The sequence below is a fragment of the Bufo gargarizans genome, chromosome 5 (genome assembly GCF_014858855.1).
Source record: "Bufo gargarizans isolate SCDJY-AF-19 chromosome 5, ASM1485885v1, whole genome shotgun sequence".
NCBI lineage: Eukaryota > Metazoa > Chordata > Amphibia > Anura > Bufonidae > Bufo > Bufo gargarizans.
The window spans coordinates 261,827,983-261,850,048 of NC_058084.1; the positions used below are offsets into that span (position 1 = coordinate 261,827,983).

Sequence of the window (22,066 nt, forward strand, 5' to 3'; positions counted from 1 at the left end):
CTGCGTGCGCGTGTTCACAGGAAATCTCGGCTCTCGCGGGAGGACGCGTATATGCGTCCACCCAGAAGAGCAGGACCGCCGGCAGGACGCAATCCTGCGTACGGCGGTCCGGAGAAGGTTAAAGTTATCAGCACTTAAAATGACACTGGTTAGATTTGCAAAAAATGGCCTGGTCCTTAAGGTGAAATAGGGCCGTGTCCTTAAGGGGTTAACGAATATTTAGTAAAATATTCATCATATATTCACAAATTTTGAGAATTCAAGATTATTTTATTGAATGTGATAATTCTTCAATGTAAACATTTTTCAATCTGGTATAATTTTCCTGTGACTGGAGAAAATGATTGGCATGGCAGAACATTAGAATAGCTTTATATGCAGATAGAGTCAAGTGAGCCAATATATTCGTGATTGCCCTAATCAGCAGTGATTAGAATATTTTTTCGCACTATGTGCAACTTCACATTTTAGTAGGTCTGACTACAGATTACTAATTGGTGCACTAAGTATTGTGAACTTGACATTGCTTCTTTCTCATTGGCCCACAAGCAAGAAGCAGAGAGGAATCATGTGTTCAGATGGAAAAAAATGCAGAATATTCGATATAACAAATATATACTGTAGTACTATATTCTAATTATTCCCGAATTTGCTAAGTGACGATATTACGATAAAAATTTGCTATTCGAATATTCGTGTTCAACACTATTGCAGACCAGAACAGCAATAATATGCATATCGGTCCTCTTGGTTTTTAATGTGTATTGTAACCTGTGTCTATTGTCTTTTTGTGACCAGTGCTGATCATGTGTCCCTTTTGTGATTTTCAAATAAACTATGTGACTTTTGGACTACTCTAGCATCACTAGATTTATTTGCATTACACCTGTCTCACTCCTTTTGGTCGGTTATATATATTGTGATTAGGGGTGAGCCCTGAATTTTGTTTGGGCTATATATAGGTTCCTTATGACAATAATCCAGCTGCCATGTTTGATCCATCCACCATGTTCTGCCCATCTGGATTTAACTTTTTAACCTTAATACATTTTAAAAGCTAAATACCTATTAGGTTCATAGTATGGAGGGATCCTATACCTTATGGAGGGATCTACATGGGATGATTGCCATCCCTGTTGTGAATCCATTTTAAAGAGATTGATGTCTAAAGTGTTAAAAAATAATATCTGGTATTTCAGTAGTTTTATGATTTGACAGAACACAGCTATAGAGGGAAGTGCTCAGAAATTAGCGTGCATATATTTTTTTATTTTCAGTTAATATAGCCATATGAGAGCTTATTTTTTGTGGGATAAGTTGTACTTTTAAAGGGCTCCATTTAATTGACCATGTCTGTTGTTGGAAAATGGAAAAAAATAATCTTTGTGGGGTTAAATTGAAAAAAAAAAATCCAAATTCCACAAAAAAAATGACATGACGTCCTTAATCTGTGGCTCAATACAAATACAGCAATAGCAAACTTGTATATTTTTTTGTTTGTTTTACTGCTTTTAAGGAAATAAAAACCTTGGGGGAAAAAAACAAAATTTTCTTTGCATCACCATTGTCTAACAGCCAGAACTGTTTTATATTTCACTCTACTAAGCAATATGAAGGCTTGTTTTTTTACGGGATGAACTGTAAATTTTATTTGTACCATTTCTGTAGGATGGTCACTTTAACATGATTTGTTGTAATACTGTGATGTGATTTTTTTTTTTTTTTGTATTAATGTATTTAAAAAAATGCGTCACCAAAAATGTTTTCTGCCAGTTAAAAAATGATAGTAGCAGAGCTCCTTTTTATCTTATCTATATTTGTTTTCTAATTGCAGATTCATTTTTTCTGTTTCCAGAACATGATTATAGGGGCAGCCATCTCGCCTGAGCTGTTCTCAAAAAACATTTATACAGCATAAAAAAATTGCTCTATGGCAGCCCCATGGTCCATAGACACAATGGTGCGGAGGGTATCTCGTTGATTTCTATGAGAGAGTTTTCTAGGCATGCTTTGTGATCTATGCAAAGGTCATTGTACAAGGAAAGAATAGATAAGGCTCTGATATCACCTCTGTATATTGATGAGCAGGTAACTACAGTAATGTGATCTGTACAGACCAAGAAGTGATGCCAATTATTTAGCTTAGTGGCCAGTGGAAAAACTGCAGGATGTTATGTTTTTTGTTTAAATATAGATATTGACATGAAAATTAAAAAAGGTCATTTTATGATGACAAATTCCCTTTAAGCAAAAATAATATTGGCTATATCTGCAAAAGGAGAGTATTCTTAAAAAATGTACAAAATCCAAGCCCCCCAAAAAGTTACTAAAAAGCATATGTGTGTGTGTGTGTGTGTGTGTGTGAAGAAAGCCTTCTAATGACTTTACCTTATCGTTAATTTCTGAGAACTATGTTATTATTTTAAATATCCCAAAGCAATGATGTGAGCTCATAAATAATAACACAAAATAACAGGATGAAGAGGATTATAATGAAAGCTAACTTCCCTCCATATTAAATAAGTGCCCTTCGGTGTTACATGAAGGGGCTGTGCCATTGTCACGGAAGGTGTACAGGAAACAAGACAATGCAAAATGAATATATGACTCACTGGATCCTAAAACTAAGGAACAGAAAGGGAGACCCCTGCATCAGACCTGGCTCTCTCCCTTACTGCTCAGCCTATGCGATAATCCCAATGGTGGATGATCACATATCCTCGTACCTCGACTATATAACACCTGAACACCCTACAATAGTGAAGGGACACGACCACCGGCTCCCTACACTAGACACGGAGGGAGTCAGGGTCTTCTGGGATCCAGCAAACAGAAAATCACAAATGAATGTACAACACTTAACTTGTAGAAGACTGGGAAATAGGATCAGCATGCACACACACTCCAGGAAGCTGTATAAACCGCACACTAATGCATTATGGGGAGGAATTTAAAGGGATGCAATCAGTCCAACTACATGACAGCTGAGAGAGGCTAACGAGATGAGGAACTGAAAACCAAAACAAAGAAAACTCAAGGAGGAGGTTCTGAAAGGCTTCTGTCAGAGCTTCTCAGCTGTCTGGTTGTGAAAGCCATGAATTTTTGTTAGCAGATTTCAAACTAGCACCTGGATCTGAATTACCGTATATACTCGAGTATAAGCCGACCCGAATATAAGCCGAGGCCCTTAATTTTACCCCCAAAAAATGGGGAAAATTATTGACTCGAGTATAAGACTAGGGTGGGAAATGCAGCATATGTGGATCTGTGGAGGACGCTGTTATGTGGGGGATCTGTGGAGAACAGTGTTATGGGGGATCTGTGGAGGACACTAATGGGGACCTGTGGATGGACGCTGTTATGGGGTGGATCTGTGGAGGACGCTGTTATGGGGTGGATCTGTGGAGGACGCTGTTATAGGGGATATGTGCTATGACACATAGGGCCATGAGGGGGGGCAGCATAAGACATATAGCATCTTATGCTGGTCTCCCCTCATAGCCCTATGTGTCCCCTCATGTGTCCTAAACTGCGCACATAACTGGCTTTGTGTGTAAAGTAATTTACTAGTATGTAAAACAATCTCTCTCCTATTGATAACAGGTCCGGCCTCTGTACTCACTGTCACGATGAATGCACTACAGCGAGCGGGAGCTGGCTGGCCGGCGCGTGACTGACATCACTTAGTAACGCTCCTCCCACTTCAGGAAGCAGGAGCGTTACTAAGTGACGTCAATCACGCACCGGCCGGGCCGCTCGCTGCAGTGGCCTTTTTGAGTCGGCCAAATCGAGACTCAAGTATAAGACGAGGGGGCTTTTTGAGCACAAAAATATGTGCCAAAAAACTCGTCTTATACTCGAGTATATATGGTATTTTGTAATTGCATGTATTAAACATTTAGCATTGCCACTGAGTTATTTGTTATTCAATAAAATGTATATGTATAGTGCTACCTGCAGTTTTTGTTTTTTATGTCTTTGTCCAGCTCACTGAGATGGCCGCACATGCTCAGTTTCATCTTTCTACTGCTTTCTGAGCTGTGATAGAGAGAGCACGGGCACGCCTCTAGCAGAAAAGACACCCCCTTTGAGCTGACAGTTTGCCGGTTCTAGCTTTGTTAGAATAAGAAATTGTCATGTATCTATATGATGTCTGAATTAAAATTTTTACATTAGTCACGGGAAATCCCCTTTAATAGGCATACTGTATATTCTCAGCTGTGTTAACTTATATTTCACATATTTTTAATTATTTAAGGATTTATCAACTGCATCGTTAATTATCTATTTTAAGATGAACAGCATTCACACATTCAGAACCTAGCCCAGTAGACATAATTACACAGTCATTTACAGCATCAATTAATAAAGTGGTAAATGTTTTAAAAATAACAAGCCAGATAAACAAGCCATCAAAGTTATTCAGCATTGAACTATGGAGATGTCATTTGAAGCTTTAAAATTCAACTTTCAACATACAAACAAAGTAATGGTTAATGTAAACGAGAAAATAATTTACTTTATCTCCTTCAAGACTAAGCCAGTTTTCACCTTCCTGACATACCCTATTTTTGCAAGTCTGACATGTCTCACATAATAATAATGGTAATACAATTGAATGCTTTACTTATTTAACTAACAATTGTTAAATTGTGTTACAGGAAATATGGCTTTCAGCCAGAATCTCATCCTGATGACCACACAAATATGCCTAATAATTGGACCCAGTGGTATTCACCCATTCAGTAGGGCCAGTAGCATTGTGTCCATTGTTAGCATATCTAAGGCAGGAAGGGCACATTGTAAAAACAGTTGAACAACATTCTCTTGGCCAAGAGATGGGGGAAGATATTTGGGTGATCACAGGGTGGAGTCTACGCTGGGGAGTTCGGACACAGGATTATATAGGAGAAACTTGGAAGTCTTGCTCTTCTTCCTCGACCCCTTTGGACCGGGAGAAAGCTAAGTTTTATGTGTGCTTATGTGGGTATTTATATAAGTATAATATCCCAGTAGACTTTATATGTGTACATATAGATATTTCTGTGAGTCTCTATATGTACATGTACTAATGGTCAGGTACTGATGTGAGTTGGTTAAAAGAGTAGATTCCAGTAGACTGTATATTGGTGGACTTTGGATATACTTTTTATACATATACAGTACAGACCAAAAGTTTGGACACACCTTCTCATTCAAAGAGTTTTCTTTATTTTCATGACTATGAAAATTGTAGATTCACACTAAAGGCATCAAAACTATGAATTAACACATGTGGAATTATAAACATTACAAAAAAGTGTAAAACAACAGAAAATATGTCATATTCTAGGTTCTTCAAAGTAGCCACCTTTTCCTTTGAGTACTGATACACCCCTGCTCTAGCTAGTGGACAGGTTAATACATTTGACTAATTTGTATGTTACATTGTCGGGTGAAATTCACAAATTTTTGGCTGTGATATACCCCTGCTCTACCTAGTGGACAGGTTAATACATTTCACAAATCTGTCTGTTACATTGTCGGGTGAAATTCACAAATTTTTGGCTGTGATATACCCCTGCTCTACCTAGTGGACAGGTTAATAAATTTCACAAATCTGTCTGTTACATTGTCGGGTGAAATTCACCAATTTTTGGCTGAGATATACCCCTGCTCTACCTAGTGGACAGGTTAATAAATTTCACAAATTTGTCTGTTACATTGTTGAGTGAAATTCACAAATTTTTTATTTTTTATTTTTTATTCCCAAACCCCAAACCCATATTCCCCCACCCTATATCCGCCGTGAAGGGGGGGGAGAGGACAAAAAAAGAAACAAATAAAAAATATATATATATATATATATATATACACACAGTACAGACCAAAAGTTTGGACACACCTTCTCATTCAAAGAGTTTTTATTTTATTTTCATGACTATGAAAATTGTAGATTCACACTGAAGGCATCAAAACTATGAATTAACACATGTGAATTTATATACATAACAAAAAAGTGTGAAACAACTGAAAATATGTAATATTCTAGGTTCTTCAAAGTAGCCACCTTTTGCTTTGATTACTGCTTTGCACACTCTTGGCATTCTCTTGATGAGCTTCAAGAGGTAGTCACCAAAAGTTTGTGAATTTCACCCGACAATGTAACATACAAATTTGTCAAATGTATTAACCTGTCCACTAGCTAGAGCAGGGGTGTATCACAACCAAAAATTGGTGAATTTCACCCGACAATGTAATAGACAAATTTGTGAAATGTATTAATCTGTCTACTAGGTAGAGGAGGGGTATATCACAGCCAAAAATTGGTGAATTTCATCCGACAATGTAACAGACAAATTAGTGAAATTTATGAACCTGTCCACTAGATAGAGCAGGGGTATATCACAGCCAAATATTTGGGATATGTAACCCAACAATGTATCACACAAATTAATGAAATGACTAAATAAAATACGTAAAAAAATGTTTTAAAAAATCTTGATGTATGAGGTGGAGGTCCATATGGAGTAGGAGGTTGAGGAGGCTTTGGATGTAGCGGTCTAGGTGGACAAGGTAGCCAACACAGTTTTTTTTTATTTTTATTTTTTGTTTACATTAGAGTACACCCCAAAAGAGTGGGAAATATAAAAAATACAATGAGCAATTGCGCTGTAGTATAACAATGGCTGGGTAAGGCCGGTATACATGTTTATTCTGCACAAGGTATGGACAAGTACTGTGGGATCCATTCCTGGTTTTTAGTGTTGAGCGCAAAAATTCTAATAGCGAATATTAATCCTGAATATCGCAACTTCTCTAATTTGCAAATATTACGAATATAGTGCTCTATATTCGCTATATAGAATATTCGTCATTTTTTAACATCTGTAAACATGATTCCTCCCTGCTTCTTTCTTGAGGGTCAATGAGTCATTGGCCCACAAGCAATTTATGCAGGAAGTAATTATGTTTTCATATGGAAAATAAAATGACGAATATTCTAAAAAAGTAATATATAGCAATATAGGGAATATATTTGTTATTTAGAATATTCACAGTTTTTTTCCAATCTGTACAGTTGTTCGTATACTCCTTCCGGACAAGCGTCCCCGTCACCATGGAAACTCATGTGGGTTAGAAAATACCATCAGATAAAAGTTTTCCCTGAGATCATGAAAACTCAGATCCAATGGTATATTCTAACTCACAGGCGTTCCCATGGTGACAGGGATGCTTGTCGGGGAGGAGTATGCCAAAGTGGAATAACAGTACAGATTTAAAAAAAAATAATGACAAATATTCTAAATAATGAATATATTCCTCATATTGCTATAACTTCATTTTTTAGAATATTTGTCATATTCTAAAACACAAAGTTATAGCAATATAGCGAATATTCGTGAAATGCACATATAGACTGCAATTTAGCTAATATAGCGCTATAGTATTTTTTTTTTTTATTGTGTCAATTTTTTCCAAATCCTAACTTTAGAAGAGACAAAAAATTTTACTATAAAAAAAAAAAGGATTATAGCACTATATTAGCTAAATTGCAGTCTATATGTTGTGAGAGAGTGACTGGAAAAGTAGTAGAGAATCGTTATATTTCCCCTAGGTTTCTTTCATATACCATGTACTATGCTACAGGAGGTGGATATCTGAACAAGGAAACCTGGGTGAGATATCAGAAATCCAGGAAAATATGATCTGCCTTAGCAAAGCATAGTTTGCTGAGGACTTTGGTAAATTGGTAAATTGTCTGGCCTGGATTTTATTGGAATGAGGATGCAGGTTGGTAGCGGGGCTCCTCATTCCCTTCCTGTCCAGAACAGGTTTCATATAGAGCTCTCAGCCAGGTGATGGAGCTCAGCTCATTTCTGAGCTATAAAGGTTCGCACTATGAGCATGTCTGGGTGGGGACTGGTTGAACTGACTGGCTTTCACCATTGCTACGGAAGTCTGCTAAAGCAACAAAAAGGACACTGTGAGTTTATTTTGAATTGTGTCGTGTGGCTGGTAGTAGGCCGCCCGTATAGAAAGGGTGATTTTATGTTAAGTTAGTGCTCAGCCGAGCAAGAATTTATTTTGTAGCTTTGCCTGAATGTAAAGGCCTTATATGTTGTTTGTGGATGAGAATAAAGAAAACAGGCAAATCCCTGTGTGAACTGTGCCATTGTGTCACTGTCTCTGACTGCTGTGCCTACTACTATTGAGCTAACCCCCACAATGTGTATTTTACGAATATTCACTATATTGCTATAACTTAGTTTTTTAGAATATTTGTAATATTCTAAAACAAGAATATATAGCAATATAGCGAATATGCGTAAAATACACATATTAGACATAGCCAAAGCCAACTAATAGGAAAGTTGCCTTATACAGTTAAAAGAAAATCGCAATACACAAATAATTCAATCACATATTATCTGCGATAAATAGAATAATGACAAATATTCGATTTTAACGAATATAAAACAAATATTCAATCGCAAAATATTGTGAAATCGAATAAGGCACCTCCCATCAATATTCATTTTAATGAACGTGAGCTTGTATACATTGGCTGTGGACAGGCGGCTGCGCTTGTCTGTGATAACACCCCCCCCCCCCCCACATTCAGACAATACACTGGCTGCAGGGCAGGCCAGCACCTCCAAGGAGTAAAGGGCAAGCTCAGGCCATGTGCCGAATTTGGAGACCCAGAAGTTGAAGGGGGCAGACCAATCATTCAGTATGTGTAGTCGTGTGGACACATTCTGCTCCACCATGTTGCTGAAATTCTCCTTCTAAGATGTTTCATATCAGCTGGTGGTGCTGGTGGTTGTGGCGTCCTGAAAAAGCTTTTCCACATTTAGGCCATGCTAACCCTGCCTTCTGAGGTGCTGGTGGTGCCCCACCTGTGTTTGCGACCTCTCCTCCTCTGCCTTTGCCTTGTGCTTCCACTGTGCCCCCGCTGTCAGGTGGGAATGCCACCAGCCGCGCGTCTACCAGCATGCGCTTGTACTTGCGCATCTTATGATCACTCTCCAGTGACGGAATTAAGGATGGTAAGTTGTCCTTGTAACAGGGATCCAGCAGCGTGGCCACCCAGTAAGCAGCACAAGTAAGAATGTGGGCAACTTGATGGTCGTTGTGGAGACACTGCAGCATGTAATTGCTCATGTGTGCCAGGCTGCCCAGAGGCAACAAAAAGCTGTCCTCTGTGGGAGGTGTATCGTCTGTGTCCTCTGTATCCCCCCAGCTATGCAACAGTGATGGCCATGAGCTGGTTTGGGTGCCACCCTGCTGTGAACATGGTTCCTCCTCCTCCATCTCCTTCTCCTCCTCATCCTCCACCTCGTCAGCCTCCAGAACTGTGCCCTGGCTGGACAATTGTGTACCTGTCATTTGTGGGTGCAGGAACCCACCCTCAAAGCCACTTGTGAATGACTGGCATGAAACCCTATGAAATTATCCCTCTTCCTCATCCCCCTCCTATGCCACATCCTCTTCCATCATCGCCAAAAGTGCTTTTTCAAGGAGGCATAGAAGTGGGATAGTAACGCTGAGAACGGTGTCATGGGCACTGGCCATGTTGGTGGAGTACTCGTAACAGTGCAATAAGGCAAACAGGTCTTGCATGGAGGCCCAGTCATTGGCGGTGAAGTGGTGCTGTTCCGCCGAGCAACTCACACGTGCGTGCTGCAGCTGAAACTTCACCATCACCTGCTGCTGCTCACACAGTCTGGCCAGCATGTGCAAGTTGGAGTTCACCTTGTGGGCACGTCGCATATGAGGCGGTGAGCGAGAAGGCCGAAGTTACGCTGCACAGACGGCCTGCACTTTTTTTTTCAAAAGCTTTATTGAAAAATAAATATCTGTTACAGTCATATCAGTGCAGCAATGTTAGGGAGAGGTCTTCCCTTTACAGAGAGGTATTCTGGTAACAGATCAAACACAAAACAGTATACAGTATCAACACTGAGGATGTATGTTAACAATGCTTTGTTCTATGCATCTACTATTCGGGCCTGAAGAGAGGAGTTGGAGAAGAGTACCGAAAGAACTATTTACTAAGTCAAAAAATATAATGACCACATATATGGATGAATGAATACATATTTTGTAATGACAAAATGACAAAATACATGACTAGATTAGATTAGGGGAGACATCTAAAGGATCTCCAATTTTCCCAGATAGATCTAAATTTGTGGTGGGATCTATTTTCCCAAGCCGCAATTTCCTCAAATCTGTAAATAGAGTCGATCTTATTGAACCAGTGTTCGAGAGAAGGCAGATTAGGAGACAACCAATGTATGGGGATTAGGAGTCTGGCAGTTATGAGTAAGATCTTAAAGAGAGGGGGAATTTTTACTTTTTGGTCTTGCGGCAAACTCAGTAAGGCTAATGTAGGAGAGGGGGTGATGTTGGAATTGCAAATTTTGTTGCATTTAATAAAAATACTACTCCACCAACTAAGGATAGGAGGACAAGCCCACCAAATATGGAGCATTGTTCCACGCCCCTCACCACATCTCCAGCAGACGTCTGATCCATTTTTATCATAACGGCAGGTGATATCAGGTGTTTTGTACCATCTAGTTAATATTTTATATCCATTTTCCTGGATTCTAGTGCATCTAGAGGGTGTATGTGGCGTTTTGAATAGAAGTATTTGATCTTCAGGTGAGAATATAGTATTTAACTCCTTTTCCCATTGACTTATGAAGGAAGCTTTTGGAGGCGAAATGGGCATACTGAGATTTTTGTAAAGCGAGGATATGGGTTTCTGTGGGGAAGAATGGTTGTGGATAAGGCTTTCGAACCAGGTGAGAGGTCTGAGTAAAGAATCTAGTGGGATGTTTTTGTTTAGGTAGGCAAGTAGAAAGGCTAATAAGTGAGGCTGGGATCCAATCCCCGGGAGGGAAGAGATAAGGGAGTCCTGGACTATTTTGCCTGTTTCGTTTTTTGAAAAAATGGAAAGAATAGACACCCCAGAGAAGCGTATGTTATGGGGGACACTCTGAGTTCAAGAGGGGCCAAACCGATAACATCTCTGACATGAATCAGGGGTGAGGGAGATGGAAAACCCCACTTTGAGCTTTGAAGCCATTTCCAGGCCTCAAGGGTTGCCGTTGCCATGGTGTTATATTTGTGGGTTGCGAAGATGTTATGGTGAGGGTCCACCAATAAAGCTCTTAAAATCGGGAGGTATTTAGGGGTTTCCATAGTGATCCATGATTTTTGTTCAGGGCATCTAAACCAGTCAAGGGTTCTGGAAAGAAGTATGGCCCTATTATATAATAGGGGATTTGGAAGGCCTATTCCTCCATGGGTTCTAGGTCTCTGTAGGGTATTGATGTTGATTCTAGCTTTTTTTACTATTCCATATAAAATAGTGAATGGCTTGTTCCAAGGAATGAAAAAAAGAGTTAGGGATAGGGATAGGAAGGACTTGGAGAAGGCAGCTTAGTCTGGGTAGGACTAGTGACATGACCATATTTTTACGACCAAACCAAGAGAGTAAGGGGGGATTCTAGCTGGTTTTTAATGGCGTTGAGTAGAGGGGGAAAATTCAGTTTATATAATAATGAGGGATCCGAGGGGATTTTTACTCCTAAATATGTTATGTGGGGTTGAGTCCCAATTAAACAGTGAGGAATGAAGTAATTTAGACCTCAGCTTGGGGTTGAGTCCCATACTGAGAATGTGGGATTTTTTCATATTTATTTTAAAATTGGAGAGAAAACTAAATTTGTCCAGGATAGTGTAGACATACTGTAGGCAGGTTTCAGGATTGGAGGACATTATTAGAAGGTTGTCAGCGAATGCTGCAATTTTATACTCTTGATCACCTAGTTTAAGACCTGCAATCTCTGTCTCTGATCGTATGAGGGTAAGAAGGGGTTCAATTGTTAAGACAAAGATTAAGGGGGAAAGGGGGAATCCCTGTCTAGTCCCATTTCTTATGGGAAAGGGTTGCGAGGTGTTGTCGTTAATCAGCACTGACGCCAAGGCATTGGTGAACATAGCTTTGATAGAACGTATAAAAGCTAAGGGAATACCAAACTGTATCATAGTGCTGTACATGAAGTTCCAGTGGATTCGGTCAAATGCTTTTTCGGCGTCAGTGCTGATCAGGACTAAAGGAAGATGATGTTTTGAGGCGTGAAATATGGCATTTATTACTCTTGTTATCCTTTCCTTCCCTACCCTTAATAAAACCTGTCTGGTCTCTATGTACAATTTTGTGTAAAAGAGGGGCAAGTCAGTTCGCTAGTAGTTTGGCCAGTAGTTTTAAATCTATGTTTAGAAGAGATATAGGTCGGTAGTTACCACAGTCGGTGGGGTCTTTCCCTTCTTTGGGTATAATAGCAATGTTGGCTTTTGTCATCTCTTGAGAAAGAGGATCACCTTGTAGGGATTGGTTACATACATTAAGCAGGTGAGGGAGAAGGGTGGTTTGAAAAGAGCGGAAGTAGAAAGCTGGGAATCCATCTGGGCCAGGAGCTTTCCCTTTAGGAAGCTGTTTAATTTCCAAAATAAGTTTGTCACTAGTGAATGGGGAATTTAGGACATTTGACTGACTACTGTTAATTTGGGGTATGTTAATAGAGTGGAGGAAAAGATCTATCAAGTCCTGATGTGTATGATCCATGGTGTCGCTTTCCTGGGGAGGTAAGTTATTTAGGGAACTATAGAAAAATTTAAATCTCTGAGCTATGTCTTGAGTGTTAGTAAGTAGGGTGCCATCATTATTGCGAATTTTACAAATAAAGTTTTGGGCCTTTCTTTTTTTTGATTCTAGACATCATAAATTTAGACACCTTATCCCCATGGGCGAAATATTTATATTGTGAGTGAAGGAAATATTTAGCAGTCTGGGTGTTTAGATGGTTTTTAAGTTCATTCCTTAATATTACTAACTTAGATAAATGGGAGTCCAGCAGGGATCTCTTATGGAGAGCCTCTATATCTCTTATTTCCTTCAGGAGGGAGTCAATGCAGGCAAGGTCTTAGTTTCTTTGTGTATGAGGGGATTGGAGTGGGTTGGAATAAAAAGTATAGTCCTTATCGTTGGGGTGCAAGGTTCTCCAGATGTCAACCAGGCGCCGGTCGTAGAGAAGTTTTCTCAATTTGCTTAGAGCTTTATTAGAGATAGCAGACATTTGAGAAGAGGAGTCAACTGGGGGGACCAACGTAAGATTGAGGTCACCTCCCAGAATAGTCACTCCCTCTCTAAAGTCTAAAGTGGTCTGAAGAGTTTTGTTGAGCCATGTAGCCTGGTTGACGTTTGGAGCATAGACATTAATAAATGTATAAACCTGATTGTGGCGAATCCAACCTCGCCACAGTGTTTTGGAGGGGGCTGTTTGAAGGCCTCTTGCCTCAGGATTATGGCACATGCTAACTTTTGAACCCCTGAACCTATTCAAGTGAATTTTGGATAGGTTTGTCCCCCAAGTTATACTGTTTAAATTGATGTAAGTTATATGTATGGACAATGTAACCTCACAAAGTTGTAACAATTTATAATAAGGGTAACTTGTCAGCTTGGGAGGAATATGCTGGGTGTGGTTCTATTGTCCCATTGTGCCATTGTCCCATTGTGTGTTTAAATGGTGATGTCTGTCCTGTTGTCTCCACATGTGTATTGGCGATCTCCCTTTGTCCTGAGAGATAATTGGATTGCCCTCGGTTGTCTCTGGGACAGAGAGGAGGAAACCATGATGCATTGTGGGGATGTGTTGTATCTGTTCTGTGTCGCAGTCTCCCTTCTGGTCCTCTAGGGGGCGGGAACGATTGGTTGCTGTACTTGCATTGTGTGTGTTGTAAGATATTGATTGGTTGGATTTCAAAACCCTGTGGGCAGTACTATGTTTGTTTTTTATGAATAAAAGAGGCTGTATCTGAAGTACAGTCAGTCCACTGCTGACCCTCAACACGGAGCCTTGTCTCGTTATTGAGGGGATTCCCTGTATGCTGTTAGAGACTGATTGCCAGGAGTGTAAGGCGATTGTATGCTTTTCCTGTTCGTCTGCCAGCAGCTATTTGCGAGGTTCCAGTTTGGAGTGCTATTTTGTATCCAGTTCGGGAGGTTGGTGTTCTGCAGTAGCTGTGCCTGTCTCTCAGAAAGGGGCATATCGCCTAAACGGATTTTAACCCCTTGTCTGCTGAAACGGTCCGTTACAACTGATTCGCTATATTACCCTTAAGGATTATAAATCTACCCTCAGGGTCTTGGATATGATCCAAGTAGGTAAAAGGTGTATTCCTACTGAAACCTATACTGACTCCTTTAGAAGCCGATGATTCAGAACCACAATGATACCAAGTGGAGAAGTAAGCATGAGATAGATTTGGGTAATGGTTGAGTCTAAAATGTGTCTCCTGGAGGAGAACTACGGAGCAGCCCCTTTTTTTTTCAATCTGAGAAAACTTGGCAGCGTTTAGAAGGGGCATTAAAGCCCTTTACGTTATATGAGGTAATTTGTAAATCCGCCATATTAGCTAATAAATTAGAGGGTACTGTCCCACCGCTCCTTACTCCAGAGGGCATACATTCAAGATTCTCTACACGGCTTGAAAAAGACACATTGTACTCCCTCCCTCTGTGGGGAATCAAGTAATCTATAGTATAAATTACATCCTGAAATAAAAAAAAGGAATTAACAGAGAGAACAACAAGTAACCGTATTAGCAAAGCTAATTGGAAAGTAGGCATAATTTGCCTGGGGTTGGTAAAGGGGGGAAAAAAGAGAGAAATAACATGTTAGTTATCACCAAATGCTTAGAGGGCTGGCAGGCAAGGAATATTCAGTTGTCCATAGGAAGTCTTCTGGGTGCTGTTCTTCTGGGGTTCCTAGGACTCTTGACGCTTAGCAGTGCGTTGACGTTCCCATATGCCAGGGTGAGGGATTTCGGGTAGATTGCCCAAATCTTGGATGGGGTCCCAGTTTTCGATCCTGAGGGTCTCTATCTGGAGATGGTCGTAGATTGAGTCCAGATCTCTGAGAGTCTGCATCCCTCAAACATGAAGGATAGGCCAAAAGGAAAGGACCATCTGTAGGGGATCCTGTGTTCTCTGAGCCAGCTTGTTAGTGGTCTCAGAGCTTTTTTTTTTCAATGGTGGACTGGGCTAAATCTTGAAAGATTTGTATATCATGTCCGTCCCAGGATACTTTGCCGGATTGACGGGCCTTGTATATGACTGCTTCCTTAACTGGGAAGCTGAGAAATTTACATATTATTTTCCTTGGAGGGGCTGAGGTGGCGGGTTTAGGCCTTAGAGCTCTGTGTGCCCTTTCAAGTATGACCTCGTGTGCTGTTTCTGGCCCTAGCAGGGACATGCATATCTGCGCCACTGTGCTGGGAATGTAACCTGTTTCAACGGTCTCAGGGACACCCCTAAAACGCAAGTTGTTGCGCCTACCTCTATTTTCCTGATCTTCCAGGGAGCTGCAGAGGTAATTCATTTTTAGTTGTATAGCCTGGAAGCGCTGCAATACTTCATTCTGGTGCTGAATGATGGCTTCCTGCGTGTTTTCCAGTGTCTCCACTCGGCTGCCAACTTGTGAGATTTCATGCTTAATAGCGGCAAGATCGGCGTGGCCGGATGCCGGGAGGAGAGGTCGCATAGTGCCGGGGCTCCGGCTGTGGAACTCCGTTTGCGGCACAAAGCGACTTTTTTTTTTTTTTTAGTGGAGGGCAGGCCTGGTGAAATTTAATAATAGAATATAAATAATCTACAGACAAAGCATTAAAGTCAAAGTAGGAGAAGTTACCTGGAGCTCCCGGGCTCCTCCATGTGCAATTTATAACACTGGTGTCCTCTTATGTAGCAGAAGAGCCTCGGGCCCAGAAGTGTCGGCTGCGCCAATGGACATGACTACTGGGTGTGGTAAGCATGGAAATATCTAGATCCGTGCTAGATGAGGAATATAAATACATATCCTGCAGTCATGGACGAGCACAGTACTGTATATCTATGGAATGTTCTAGATGACAGATATATTTACATGGATTCTTCTAGATGCCGCACATATCAAATATCCTGCAGTCATGGACGAGCACAGTACAAACACTTTAAGGTAAAAAAATAAAATTCACAGTTGGGATGAGTTTCTGCTGCGTTCCGTTTAGGGCGAGTTCCTCTTGGTTCATTGCAGGCAGCTTGTACCTACCTCCACTAGAGCAGTAAGAGACATAGGAGGTAAGATCCAGACTGAGAGGTCAATAAAACATCAGTAAAGTCAGGATCAGGAACGTAGCTGCCATTCTCCACCTAGACACCAGGGGGCAGCACCAGACAGGCAGAAAGTACAGACTAAAGCTACACTGGGGCGTTCACATTGTGTCAGTGCCGAGGTCAGCGCAGCCGTTGGGGCTAACATCCTGAGCAGAAGACGGATGATCCTGGTGCACGCCTCAGCGTAACTTCAGGTCAGAGTACACGACATTGTCCGACGGTGGCGGCGGCTGGGGTCTCCGGTTTTCATAAATTGTCTCCGGCTTCTGAGGCTTTCTTGGTGTGCTGTTAGAGAACTGAATGGCGGTGTACTGGAGCTCGTGCTCTTCCATGGCTTGTGTTGCATTGTCAGCCTGACCGTTACGGGAGGAGCCTTTCATCATTGAACTCGTGTCACTTGAGCTTTTGCGCCGTTTGTGTATGATGAAGAGATAAGTCACTGCTGCAATAAGAATCAGAAGTAGCACGGTGGCCACTGTAACGCCGATGATCATCGGTAAATCCGCACCAGGTGGTACAAATTCTGCAGTCACATTGACGTACACGGCGGCGGTAGCCGTGCGGAGGGTCGCGGGGTTCCTCACCACACACGTGTACAGCCCTTGGTGCTCAGTCTTCGCGTTACTAACTCTATATTTGCTGGTCTTTGCCCCTGTGTCTGTGTCATTGACTTTCCATTGGAATTCCGGAGGTGGATTAGAATCAGCAGAACACGTTAATGCGATGGAATAACCGGGCCTCACAAATACTTCGCCTTCTATCCGAGCCTCACTGGGGCCATCTGCAAAACAGAGGAGAAGCAGGTGCAATAAGTACACCAGGGTAAAAGCACAGGGAGGCTGGGCCCCCAAGCTGAATAGTTTGAATTGCTCCTCCAGCAATGGATATCATGTCTGATAGTCTTCGCAAAAAAAAAAATAATCCTGGAGATCTTGAACAGTGAAGAGGCAAATGATAAAATCCATGGTGGTCTAGGGCAGTGAATAGGTTAATGATATTCCCAGTGATCTAGAGTAGTTAAGAGGCTAATTATATCATCCCTGGTGGTCCACAGCAGTGGAAAGGCTAATGATATCATCTCTGGTGGTTGAGGGGCCGCGAATAGGTTAATGATATGTCTGGTGGTCTAGAGTAGTAAAGAGGCTAATTATATAATTCTGGTGGTCTATGGCAGTGGAAAGGCTAATGATAGCATCTCTGGTGGTCTAGGGCAGTGAAGAAGTGAATGATAACATCCCTTGTGGTCTAGGACAGTAAAGAGGATAATGATAACATCATTGGTGGTCTAGGACAGTAAAGAGGATAATGATAACATCCTTGGTGGTCTAAGACAGTGAAGAGGTTAATGATAACATCCTTGGTGGTCTAGGGCAGTGAAGAGATTAATGATAACATCATTGGTGGTCTAGGACAGTGAAGAGGATAATGATAACACCCCTGGTGGTCTAGGACAGTAAAGAGGATAATGATAACATCCCTGGTGGTCTAGGACAGTGAAGCGGATAATGATAACATCCTTGGTGGTCTAAGACAGTGAAGAGGATAATGATAACATCCTTGGTGGTCTAGGACTGTGAAGAGGATAATGATAACATCCCTAATGGTCTAGGACTGTGAAGAGGATAATGATAACATCCCTGGTGGTCTAGGACAGTAAAGAGGATAATGATAACATCATTGGTGGTCTAGGACAGTAAAGAGGATAATGATAACATCCCTGGTGGTCTAGGACAGTAAAGAGGGTAATGATAACATCCCTGGTGGTCTAGGACAGTAAAGAGGATAATGATAACATCATTGGTGGTCTAGGACAGTAAAGAGGATAATGATAACATCCCTGGTGGTCTAGGACAGTAAAGAGGATAATGATAACATCCCTGGTGGTCTAGGACAGTAAAGAGGATAATGATAACATCCCTGGTGGTCTAGGACAGTAAAGAGGATAATGATAACATCCCTGGTGGTCTAGGACAGTGAAGAGGGTAATGATAACACCCCCTGGAGGTTGCCCCTTCAGTCAGACAGTGAGGTGTACTGCACATTGTAATGTGACATCATTATTAAAGATGAGCAAAGTTTTGACAAGAAATTCAGTCTCTTACAAACGACTTCATCACGAGTCACTTTCCATTGTATGGACTGGGGAACGGAGATCGCGCCAACCCCCGTCATTTAACCCCTCGGATGCCGTGTTCAGATATGATTGGGGCATCTGTGACTGACATTCAGCTAGTCAAGGGTTAATCAGGGGTTTAAAAAAATGTATCTTCACCTCATCCACTTGATCATGGAGAGGCTGTCCACTCCCATCTTTTTTTTTTTTTTTGTGTATTCATTGCATTTAATTGTAATCCAATCTATTTTAAAATATAATTTTGAATACACTCTCCAAATTGTCTCTGATCTTGTTTGACAGTTTTTTTTTTTTTTTTTTTTTTTTTAGATTTTATAATAAATTTTTATTGATATACAAAAGATTCATTTACATAATACATTACTAATAAATCGTTCCCCATCCACCCCCCCATCCCCCCCACCTTGCAGGAAACAACAAAAAAAAATAAAAAAAATTTGGTAAGTAAATTTATAAATAAATCAATAAATTAATTAGTTAAATTAGGTTATTCTTATCCCAATCCTTCCAGCCCACTTTAAATAGGATCCTCTTTGTTTATGCATTATCCTCTCGTAGCTCTTCACTTTCTCAACCAGACCCAACCAATTGTTGCAGTCTGGAGCAGAAGGACAAAACCATGATCTGGAAATAAGAAGTCTGGCTAGAAACATTACCTTGGTCAGTAGTTGGCGTTTTATAGGCTGGTAATTAACCTCTGATAGGTCTCCCAGGACCCATATCCTGGGGGACGGAGGAACTACAATGTTAAGTTTGCGAGCCAAATTGGTTTGGACCGATCTCCAATAGCTGCTCAACATTGGGCAGCCCCAAAACAGATGTAGATGATCTGCCTCGGTGTTGCCACAACGTGGGCAGTCAGAGGAGGCTCTGTATCCTCTCCTATATAGCCACATGGGTGTCACATATATTTTGTGAAGAATGTTGAATTGTACAGCAATGTGATTGAAATTATGTGAAACTAATTTTAAATTTTCCCCTATGTTGTCCCAATCTAGAGGACCCACCTCTGAAAGTAAAGAAGACCAGGATCTTTGTCCTGGAGAAAAAACACCCCAAATTTTTTTTTTCATTAAATGTCTATAGCAGTGTGATATTTTTATTCTCGTGGCTGTTTTCTTACTGATTAAGTCGTGTAAAAATTCAGGAGTATCTATAAAAAAAAGATGACTATTCAAAGTGCTAGAAAGTGCCGACCTCAATTGAAAATATGCGTACCAAGCTACCTCACCCAGATTTGCCCTTTGCCTTAGCTCAATCAGGGGCAGAATTTGTCCACCATTGACCACCTGATGTAAGTACTGGACGTTCTTAGTCCTCCAGTACTGGCAGCAGCTCAAGTCCCCTAAGTTCAAGATCTTTGAATTATGCCATAGTGGGGTGCAAACAAGTGATGCCTTGACTGCACACCAGCTTCTTATAACCAGCCAAGTCCTTATAGCCATTCTGCAAAAAAGTGTGTACCCAATCTGTATATTTAATAGGTAATCAGACTCCAGTACTGAAAAAAAATCTGTAAGACCTGAGTCTTTCACCATTTTATTGCAGAAATGGCTATTTTCCCAAACATTAAAAAAGCAAAGTTGAGAGGCCACAAAATAGCCCTTAAAGTAAGGGAGGTTAAGACCTCCCTGATTTATAAGGCATAGAAAAATACAGTGCCTTCAGTCTGACCCGCTTCCTCCCCCACAGTAGATCGTTAAGCATCCGCTCTATAAGTCTAAAATACTTATCCGCGATCCATACAGGTGAGTTACGCAGGACATACAGAACCTGGGGCAGCACTACCATTTTTATTAAAGAAATAAAAGCGACACAAAGCGACTTAATTATAGCAAAAACGTATTATACTTACCTACCCCAGGACGGACCTTGATCCGGCAGACCTGCCGATGATGACCAGAGGAAGGAAGAAGGGATCGCAGCCTCAGAAGATGACGGTGTTCTTCCACCCAGCTTCAGGATCTTCACAAGATGGCGCCGGTTCCCGCCTCACAGAGGGAGAGCCCTGTCCGTCCTCTGCAGCGACACTCGACCAGCGATCTTCTAGGTCTCCCTCTTCAGCAGGATCTGGTTCTCCAGCTTCACAGGAACCTAAAAAACAAAAGAGGGTGAGTGAGCAACAGCCATACAGCCCTCCCCTTGATACTTACCCTGCTTCACCAGGTAAAGACCCTGGATTAACAGTTGCCACAATGCAGGACATGCTGGCAGATTTAAAAAAAATCTATCCATGGCGACTTTAAAGAGACAATCTCTGTCATTCATGCAGACATAGTCGCTATAGGAGAAAGAACCGCACACCTAGAATTAAAAATGGAGGAATTTGTCACAGCGCATAACTCCCTAGTAGATAATCATAATGCGGTTGAAGACTACATAGCAACTATCAAACTTAAAATCGCTGATCTGGAGGATCGCTCCAGAAGAAGCAACATTAGATTCAGAAGCATTCCTGAAAGCGTTCTGGACTCTCAGCTGCATGATTTTATTGCGGATCTTAGTGTCATATTTACCAGATACCCCAGGGTCAGAGTTAATTATAGACCGGGTACACCGGGTTCCTAAACCCAAAACTCTGCCAGCTTCTATTTCCCAGAGACGTTCTAGCCAGAATTCACTTTTATCATCTAAAAGACTCCCTGATGAGAGAAGCTCAAAAAAAGAGGACGGATATCCCTGAAAGATTTTGTAATGTCCTCCTATTCACCGACCTCTCGCCAGCGACTCTGAGCAGGAGGCGCGATTTCCAATTATACACCAAAGCATTAAGGGATAACAATATCCCGTACAAATAGGGTTTCCCTGTTAAGCTGATTGTAAGATATCAAAACTCATCAACTATTCTAGTTTCTCCTCAGGAAGCGTCAGAAGCCTTTGCCAAATGGAACATTACTGTACCACCGGAGGGCGCCAAAGTCAAAGACAAAGCAATGAACTCTACCTTCTAACAGACCTTCCTCGGACAGAAGCCATCTTAATCTAACTCCAGAGTGGACCAAAGTAGGAAGAAATCCTCCATGATGTCCAATCTGGACAGTATCTATTTTACCTTAAGTATATTTCCATGTTATACTATTCTTACGGGGTTCCACACCCTGTTGCTCTACCTTTCAGAACACATATTCCATCTAAGTGTTCACATTCCCTAATCCATTATCTCCCTAACGCCTCCCATACTAAGTGAGATACATCACAACTTGTGGTCACTGTTAGACCATTGTTATGTTTCTGTTATTTATCACTTACTTTATTTTCTATGTTTTAACTTATTGTTTTACAAGGTTACACAAAAAAGGTCTACCTCTACCTTCTCAAATAACTGGAACCAAAGGTACAATTCTACGATCCCCACAATTACTATACGGTAACATTTGGGTACTTTATTATGTTATTCACACGCTACTAGTTAATCAATTCAGAACAGAAACTTTAGCATATTGCCTTAAAGTTCAAGATGGCCAGTAAAGGTATTAAAGGGGTTGTCCGGGTTCAGAGCTGAACCCGGACATACCCTTATTTTCACCCCGGCAGCCCTCCTGAGCCTGGCATCGGAGCATCTCATGCTCCGATGCGCTCCCGTGCCCTGCGCTAGATCGCGCAGGGCACAGGCTCTTGTGTTTACAATAACACACTGCCGGGCAGGTAACTTCCGCCCAGCAGTGTGTTCGGTGACGTCACCGGCTCTGAGGGGCGGGCTTTAGCTCTGCCCTAGC

The 22,066-nt window shown here is 41.3% G+C and overlaps 1 protein-coding gene across 1 annotated transcript; it reads right to left on the reverse strand.

Annotated features, from left to right (window-relative positions):
• Nucleotides 1-15,988: 15,988 nt before the first annotated feature.
• LOC122939409 (carcinoembryonic antigen-related cell adhesion molecule 20-like) lies at nt 15,989-19,795 on the reverse strand. The gene is made up of 2 exons (XM_044295477.1): nt 19,582-19,795; nt 15,989-16,997 (listed from the first exon to the last, which is right to left on the reverse strand). The coding sequence occupies exons 1-2, from the start codon at nt 19,793-19,795 to the stop codon at nt 16,396-16,398; spliced, it is 816 nt and encodes a 271-aa protein (XP_044151412.1). The 3' UTR covers nt 15,989-16,395.
• Between the last annotated feature and the right edge of the window lie 2,271 nt (nt 19,796-22,066).